This window comes from Paroedura picta, chromosome 5 (assembly GCF_049243985.1).
Source record: "Paroedura picta isolate Pp20150507F chromosome 5, Ppicta_v3.0, whole genome shotgun sequence".
In the NCBI taxonomy this organism is placed as follows: domain Eukaryota; kingdom Metazoa; phylum Chordata; class Lepidosauria; order Squamata; family Gekkonidae; genus Paroedura; species Paroedura picta.
Window position 1 is genome coordinate 44,329,217 of NC_135373.1, and position 9,009 is coordinate 44,338,225.

The window sequence follows — 9,009 nt, forward strand, 5'->3', positions numbered from 1 at the left end:
TTGAGTTTAACAGAGCTGAAGAATATTGGAAAATGATTTCTGGAACTATTTCTCAAGGAATAAAGTGTTACCTTCTTTGCTAAATGATTCCTGTTTGAATTATGTAACCTCTGTCAATACTGGGAAAGGAGTGGGTTGAGAAGCTAAAGGAATGAGTGCAGCAGGGTAAACTAATCTGTATGTTGCATGATAAAAAAAGTTAGACGAGTTCGATAAATGGAATGGTGAAAAGGATAGTGTATTGAAGCCAATAATCTTGGTATGATTTGTTTAAAGAACTGAAGATAAAATGGTAAAGCTTTGTATCCATCTTTCTTTTCACTGAATAAAATCTTTATTTTAAAAAAAATTCAGTGTGTGCATGTGTGTGGGGGGGGGAGATACAGATATAAGGATCCAATAAGAGAAGAAAGGAGGCAAGGCTACCAGTTAAACAATGGAAAACTTTATTAACTTTTTTGGGGACAGGGACTGCTTATTTGCCAGGAAGGATGATGCCATCATACTGCAACAGAAAAAAAGGGATAATCAGAAATGACCAACAGCAAAAGTTTCAGCAACATAAAGTTACTAGATGCTTTCTGATATATCAACTGTAATCAGCAATCTTGCAAACTACTCTACAGAAGTAGTGATGGAAAATGGCTCCAAGACACATTCACACCCATAGGATTTTCAAGGCAAGAAACAGACATGGTTTGCCACTGCCGGCCTCTCCGTAGCGATCCTGGACTCCTTGGTGGTCTCCCATCCAAGTACTAACTGGGGGCAACCCTGCTTAGCTTCCAAGATCTGACCAAATCAGGCTCACCAGGGCTGACAGAAGTTAACAGTCAGCAAAAATTGCTTGCCATGCAAGCCGCTGTCTTTTCTTCCAGAACACAGACGCTCACAACCAACTCTTGTCGCATCTCCCTGCCCTGTGGCCAGCAAGGCACTCCTCACTCAAAGGCTCCTAAGCAAACAGCTTACTTTTAGCTTACTAAACAAAACTTCTATTAGCCAACACCTCTCCTGCACCACATGGTGAATCATATGACGTTATTTGGACTGAGACTTTGCCATGTATCTCATGGTACATTGCTGCATCAAAGATTTTAAGGGCCCAAGTCCCAAATGACATTACTGCAGAAAACAAACTAAACCACATGCACACCTTTTACATCCTGCAAATAGCATCAACTGTCCAGGTCAGTAGCTAACCGTCCTAAACTGCCTGAACCCAACATGACACAGCAAATTCAGGGTCTGACAAAAGCAGGAAGGAGCAAGGACAGTTTTATATACTGTTCATTTTCAGAGTCCCAATACAGGCTTACTGCCCATCCCACGAGATTCATAAAAACTGGATCACGCTCAAATAATACTATAAAGATCTATGCCTCCCCAACACCCATCACGCTGTCATTGTGGTATGCTAAACAATTTGAGCTGATGGATAAGTGCCTTTTGCACATTCACTAACACTCCAAGTAATGCCAGGTTGTACCTTCTGCTGGAACCAGCGCATGGCTTCCTCCTTGCTGATCCTGTGCTTGGCCCCAATACTGCCGGTTCGGCGCTTCTTGTCAGCAATGCTGAAGCCTGGCCGGCCCAGAACCTGCAGAGACAACATTTATTTATTTTTTATTTTATTACATCCTCCCCTGCGGTTCAGGGTGGTTTACAGTGAATTCATGGTGTAATACAAAGAATGTTCGTCATTGAGAAAATATAATATTTTTAACAGTAGGAATCATAGCAATATTTAACATGTAACATTTATAATTTTACAACTTGCGATTTTATATTATTTCAGCACTGCAGTTTGACACACCCGCCTGTGAGACATAGCTGGCCCCTGGGCTCTGTTCGGTGGAATTACTTCATTGGCTTTGACCGAAAGCCTGGTGGAAGAGCTCCATTTGCAGGCCCTACAGAACTGCTTTAGTTCTGGTGGGGCCCAGATCTCTCTTGGGAGCTCATTCCACCAGGTGGAGGCGAGGCCAGAGAAGGTTCTGGCCCTGGTCGAGGCCAGAAGAGCCTCCCTGGGGCCAGGGATCGCTAGCATGTTGGTGTTTGCAGAACGTATTGCTCTTTGGAGGGTATAGGCAGAGAGGCAGTCCTTCAGGTATTCAGGGCCCAGATTGCTTATAGCCTTGAAGGTGATTAGCAGAACCTTAAGCCTGACCTGGTATTCAACTGGTAACCAGTGCAGCTGTTGAGAGTGTGGGCCAGATGTGGGCCCTCCAAGGTGTTCTTGTAAGAATACTGGCTGCCGCATTCTGGACCAGCTGTAGTTTCCAGGTCAGGGATAAGGTTAAGCCTGTGTAGCATGAGTTGCAGAAGTCCAGCCTAGAGATGACCATCACCTGGATCACTGTGGTTAGGTGTTCAGGTAGGGTGCTAGCAATTTAACTTGTTCTAGGTGGAAGAACATCAGCCTTGCTACTCTAGTGACCTGTTCCTCCATGGAGAGGGAGGTGTCAAAGTGGCTTCCCATCCCATCCCTAAACATGACTCTTTAAACCTACTCCTCAAATGTTAGGCTTTGTGGGCTACCATTAGCCAGAGGCCTACATTAAGTGCTCCGTACACTTCATGCCAGCTCATATGGGATCAGACCCTTGGTTTATCAAAATCAGCATTTTCGACTCAAACTGGCAGCGGCTTTCCAGGATCTCAGGCAAAGGTCTTTCACATCACCTAGTACCTGATCCTTTTAAATGGATATGTTGGGGACTGAAAATGGAATCTTCCGCATGCCAAACTGAATGCTTTAGCTCTGAACCCACCAACCCTCATCAAACCACTGAGGATACTTGATAGGAAATGTAGCTTACTTGATTATGCGCAAAAGACCCCCTGTTCTTTAACATATGTAAGAGAACTTTATTTTAGCATAAGCTTTCACAGAATATAGTTCACTTTTTTTCAGATCCAGTGACTGAACTCTCCCTATGCAATCATTTTATCTAAGAGCATGGGGAAAAGACCACTAAACTTAGGGGCATGAAATGCAGAAAGTACAGCTGAGATGCAATTATATAACATGCAAACCTAATGAAGAGTACAAGATTCAAGTCCAGTAGCCCCCTAAAGACCAAGATTTCTAGGTCATAAGTTTTTGAGACTCAAAGCTCCCTTTGGCAGATACAAGCAAATAGTTCTGATTCTCAAAAATTTATACCCTGGAAATGTTGGTCTTTAAGGTGCTACTGGCCTCCAGTCTTTCTCTTCTACTTGAGAACAACACAGCCACCCCTCTGAAACTATGAATACAAAAACCAACTGAGTTATTAACTCAGAACAACTATGAGCTATGGCCTATCTATCCTCCTCCTTGGCTCAGTTATTCAGATGTGTTCTAATAAACCAACCTCGGAACACAAGTGTAATTGTGTTCCGAGGTTAGTTTATTAGACTCAGCCTTTGGGGGTGGGACATACCCTTCTCCTGACCTGTAATCGCTTATGTCACACTATTCCAAAGATGGTGACCATCTACCAGAATAAATACAAGGTATGGGGTAGCTAAGGCCCTGCATAGAAAAAGAGGAAAAAGAACTATACAGGATAAAACTTTTGAGACTGCAACCTAACAACCCAATCAGGCAAGCATACATACCACGTAGAAGTCCAAGCCATAGATTCCAATGCTGGGATCGTATTTAATGCCCAGATCAATGTGCTCCTGGATTCCAAAACCAAAGTTGCCGGTGTCTGAGAAGTTGTTCTTCCTCAGTTCATATTCTCGCACCTGAAATAGTCACATCAAACATGCATGCTTAGTTTTCCCTCTTCCAAATGCTCGGTGAAGAAAGGACCAGATCACAAGGAGAACAGCTCACCTTCAGCCCCTTCTCCAGGATCTCCTCAGCTTTGGCTCCACGTACAGTGCAGTGAACAGCAATCTTCTCATTTCTCCTGATCCCAAATGATCTGACAGTGTATCGAGCTGCAGAAGAAAGCCAAAATCAGCTAGTTTGACAGTGTGACAGTCATGGTGTGTTGCTTAAAAAAAAAAACCAAAAAAATCCCACTTGGCAGTTCATCAATCTTCACTAGATAGCTAACAAAAAACAGATACAAGCAAACTAAAAACATGGCAAAAAGTCCACCCAAAAACCATCTGAGACGGCTTCCACACACACAATAGACTGAGCTTGCTTGGGGGGTCCAAAGGCCATGGAAGACTTATGAGTGGATCATTTCACAATACTTCAGAAGAGACCAGGGAGCTGTTATTCAAGGAATGGGTTGGAGGGGCCAGTTCCAAGCCAAACCAAAATGCACTTCTGTGTCCATCCGTCCCCTTATTTAAAAAGTTGAGTTGAAATACTGGTCTCTTGGCTTAAAAAAAATTCTAGCCTTTATGGATTCTGAAAATAAGACAATTATGAATCAACGAAGATCACAGCTTAAGAAGATGGCAGCACTGCAAGAATTAGTAAACAGAGAGGTCTGAAATACTAGTCTAGACAATGAACATGCTTACATACACTTCCAACTAGTCCAGCCCAAACTCCTACCACCACCACCCCCCACACTGGAATCATCACCTCTCTTCCTGTTTGGACTACAGATGCATTATTCAAGATAACATAATAGATCTTACAACAAACACATTCCAGGGCCTTGGCCAGAAATGCTTCTATGATGGTCTCTTTAACAAGTTTTACCTTTTGAGAAGACAGGTGTCTGGCCTGTGAGCTGCTCCAGCACTTTGGCCGCTCGGGTGAGCCTGTCACCGCTCTCCCCGACACAGATATTCAGGCAAAGTTTGCGGATGCGCAGCTCCCGCATGGGGTTCTCCTTTTCACCCTGATCTTGTTGCTGTGTGAGAATGGAAAGAGAACGCACTGTTAAAAACCAAGGAGGCCTAACTCTCGGCCCAAAATGTGTGCTCCAAAAGGAAGAACCCTTATGCTAAAGGGCCGTGTGGAATTGGGACAAATTGTAAAGGCATATCCAAGTACTCATTTTGAACTAGTTTTATGAATTCACGATGAAACCCTCTGAATCTTAAAGACAGAGGTAAATGCAGCCACTCTCTACAATACTCCCCAGGGCCATTTCTCAGCATTGAGGAAGTGTCACATTTTCACTCACTCACTCCTCCCCCAAAAGCCATCCTGCTGTTTCACTATAGTTTCTTTATGTATTTATTAATTTACTTTATTTATAACCTGCCTTTCTCCCCAATGAGGGCTATTTTACCTGTACAAAACTTCTGCGTGAGTGTGTGACTGGCCCAAGCCAGCAAGGCTCCATGGCAGAATGGGGATTCAAACTGGGCCTCCCAGATATCTGTCCAACAATAATTACTACACCACAATGCCTATTTTCACTACAGCTACCATAGTCCCCATTATGTCAGCTTAGTCCACTCCTAAACCTGCCCTAAAGACAACCTACAAGGACCCCCCCCAATGTATTGCTCTAGTACAGCGGTCGGCAAGCTTCCGCTTGCTGCGGACCGCTGATATTGAGTGGGCGGAGAGGGCGGCCTGGGGGCCCACACACGCGCGGCAGCCCCAGCGCAAACCATCAATATCTATATCACAGGGCTTGACAAATCCCAGGCCACTATTGCACATAGAAATTTCATTGTGGCATCTAGTATTTTTTTGCGCTGGCAATAATTAGAAAATACGATGAAGCATAACCCTGAAGGCTGAAATATGAATCTGTCACTTAAGATTTTTGAGCTGGTTTTCAGAGTCAAAGAAACTTTCAAGGCCTGCTGTATCAGCAGTAATACTGCAAGGGCAGGTGCCTGACTATGCTGACCTAACAACCAAGTTAAATATAATGCGGGCAGGCTAAAAAAAAACCCTCATAACTTCTTGGTTAAATCCAACCTCTTGGTTAACATGCAATGTTAATGCACCAGCAATGCCTGCCCTATGGATCTCTAGTGCAACACCAGTACAGAAAGCATGGGTTTGCACATGATGCTGGGCATATGCACAATCCACTGGATAGATTACTCTGTTCCTTTGGAATATTTCAGGCCTATCAGACAGAGGGCAGCATGCCTGATGAAGAGTTCTTAAGGCTAATTCTTGAGACTGATTCATACATGCAGAATGAAGCAGGAATAAGATGGCATATAACATGCCACAGTTTTAGAGCGCAGGCAGGATGCCACATGTTGAAATACTGCTCTGTTCCTATTCCTTGCAAACAGAAATCCAGCACAAGAAAAGGGAAGGTGCTGAAGCTTTTTCCAGCTGTGGTCCATTTCTATTTTCAAAGATGAACACCCATCACCTGCAGTCCCAAATGGTGCATCCCTTTCTACCACCTTATTCTCCAGCATACACAAAGTTCAAAAGTTCAGGCCTGTTTAACCTGTAGGTGGCTACACTAAGGTTTGAGCATCTATCCTTACCCACAAGCTCCAAAGAGTAAAATCTGAGGACTCACAAAGTGGCAAGTACAGCTTATTGCTAAAACATAATAAAGGTGACAGGTGAACTCAAGAAGAACATCACGCCCACTCTAATGTGCCAGTGCACCCTAGAATTGTTCCTCAACTAACATTTCAAGGCAGAATGAACTAAGCTGCTCCTGATTGTTACAATATGACAGTCCACAAGGGAGAATAGGAAACAGGCATAGATGCTCAAAGCCCTTTTACTATGTATTCTTTAGCCCATCCAACCTTTAACAAGAAGAAAGGTTGTAGATTCTCCACCACAGATGCCTGTAAGGGGGAGACAACATTCTACAATGCCAGTTTTCAGTACATATTCAGTATGCAGTATGCTAGTATCACCAGATTAATTTGTATACAAGAATGCACGTGTCTTTCCATTAAACATGGGCCTAGGACGTGCCATCATTTCTATATTCCTCACAGAAAACCAGATGCCAAGATTCAACCCTGAGATTCCCATCCAGACATCTCAGGAGGAACCAGGCCCGGATTATCATATAAGTGTAGTTTTTCAAAGATTAAAAAAGGGAATGCTTCACTAGTTTGTCAGACTGTTGTTCAGGGATGAGAGCGACCACACAGACAGCCAAAGTAAAAAGCCCAGGGTTCTTGTTTTTGGATAAAAGGACAATAGGATGTACGTATGTGACACGACAGAGACATGGCCGTGGGGTGGACAGAGCACATTAAAAAGTCATATAATACTAGAAATCTAGTGATACTCTGCAAGCTTACTGGGTAACAGATTCAGGATACATCAAATTAAGTGGTCCCCCCCTCCCCACCCCCAAACAAATAAGTAGTTTGTGGGATTCACTGCTACCGGAGATAATGATGGCTTTAAAAGAGGATTAAATAAGCTCATGGTTAAAAAGTCCATCAATGGCTACCAAGCAAGATGATTTAAAGGAAGTTTCCACCTCAACCAACTTCTATCAGGGAGGTTTTGGCCTCCCCATTCCGTTCGTCGGTTCTCCAAAGCAACTCGTGAAAAAAGGATGACGAACAAATGGCCCACTCATTTGATCCAGCAGAGTTCTCATTTTAGAAAAATAAAGGGGGAGGGGGGAGACATGGGGAGATAGTTCTCATTTCCTTTTAAACTCCCCCCCCGAAAGTTGGGGGAACGAAGGGCCGAGGCCTTCCTCGAGGAAACGGAGGCTTGACGGCATCCCAATCTGGAATAAGAGCCGGCCCCTCCGACATGTCTACGCTTCCCGGGCCCCGGAGAAGCATCCACCGCCTCCCATCACGGCCTGCGGGGAAGCCCCGGTCCCTCTCCGAGTCCTCGCAGCCAGAACTTCGCCGAAAGAACTCGGGCCCGGGCCGATGGAGGCGGATTCAATCCGACCCCCCGCCGCACTACCACAAACTGCAGCTACTCACCGCCATCTTGGAGGCGTGGAAGAGGCCAGGAAGGTCCCGGAAGAGGATCTTGTAAGGGAGGTCGCTTTCCGCTTGCCATAGAGATGAGCCGATCAGGCAAGAGAATCTGGCGGTTCGCCCGCGGGGAGCTTGGCCGCCCCCTAGGGGTAGGAAGGAGGCGCTGCTCGATGACTGTGAGACCGCGCGGAGGTTGGATAGAAAGGTCAAGCTGCTGTTATGCCCTCCCGCCCCGTTACAAAAACGGGATCCACATCGGGCAGGTCGGATCTGCGTTAAGCAATGAAGGCTGCAATCCCCGGCCTCAGGAAGCGATGTCTTATTCCGCTTAAACGTGCATAAAGCTGCACTTTGTGCCCGAAGTTAGAGGGAGGCTGCTGCTTGACACAACAGGCATCCTAAGAACCTCGGCTGAGTGCGGTGGCTTGGTGCTCAGGTTGTCAGTTCCAGGTGGAGAAATAGTTGGAAGTTGGGGGTAGAGCCTGAAGGGGGAGGGGTTGGGGTGGGATTTCAGGGTGGGGGGAAATGCCGTACCAAAGTTGCCGTTTTCTCCGGGTGAACTGATCTCTCTTGCCTCGAGATGAGTAGTAATCCCAGATATCACCAGCCAGCACCTGGAGGCTGGCAACCCTACTCAGAGTGCTGTCCTCCAGTTTGGGCTGGTGTGCCTGACCCATCTGTTCCTGGTTCAGTCAAACCTAGGTGCAGTGATCCCTGCCTTAGGTGTGCCATAGACCAGCCTTTCTCAGTTTGTTTTACTGTTGAGAAACCCTTGAAACATTCTTCAGGCTTTGAGAAACCCCAGAAGTGGAGCAATCGTTCAGAATATGGTCATGATGCATACCTGTATCCATGCCCACCTGGAGCCCCTCTCCTTCCTACACCCAACATTGGCCATTTTGGGAGGGGGGGTGGATGGGTTGACATGACCATATATGGTTCATCTTGAGGCAGTTGAAGACAATTTTATTTGGATTGCATTTGATGACTTTGAAAAATTATGGCAGTCCCAATTGCATATTTTAAATTTTGGGGTTTTTTTAATAATTGTTTTATTTATATTGTAAACCACCTTGACTTTCTCCAGGTAGGAAGGTGGTTCATAAATGTATAAATAAAATATAAAGAGGATTAGGCAAATTTATATCTAATAAATACCATAGGCTGTGTTGGTTAAATAAAACTTCCGCATTCAGAAGCAGT

At 45.0% G+C, this 9,009-nt stretch overlaps 1 protein-coding gene across 1 annotated transcript; it reads right to left on the reverse strand.

Moving 5' to 3' along the window:
• Positions 1 to 423: 423 nt before the first annotated feature.
• On the reverse strand, positions 424 to 7,980 carry RPL11 (ribosomal protein L11). The gene is made up of 6 exons (XM_077337588.1): positions 7,810 to 7,980; positions 4,661 to 4,814; positions 3,830 to 3,936; positions 3,607 to 3,738; positions 1,490 to 1,600; positions 424 to 505 (listed from the first exon to the last, which is right to left on the reverse strand). The coding sequence occupies exons 1-6, from the start codon at positions 7,813 to 7,815 to the stop codon at positions 476 to 478; spliced, it is 540 nt and encodes a 179-aa protein (XP_077193703.1). The 5' UTR covers positions 7,816 to 7,980; the 3' UTR covers positions 424 to 475.
• Between the last annotated feature and the right edge of the window lie 1,029 nt (positions 7,981 to 9,009).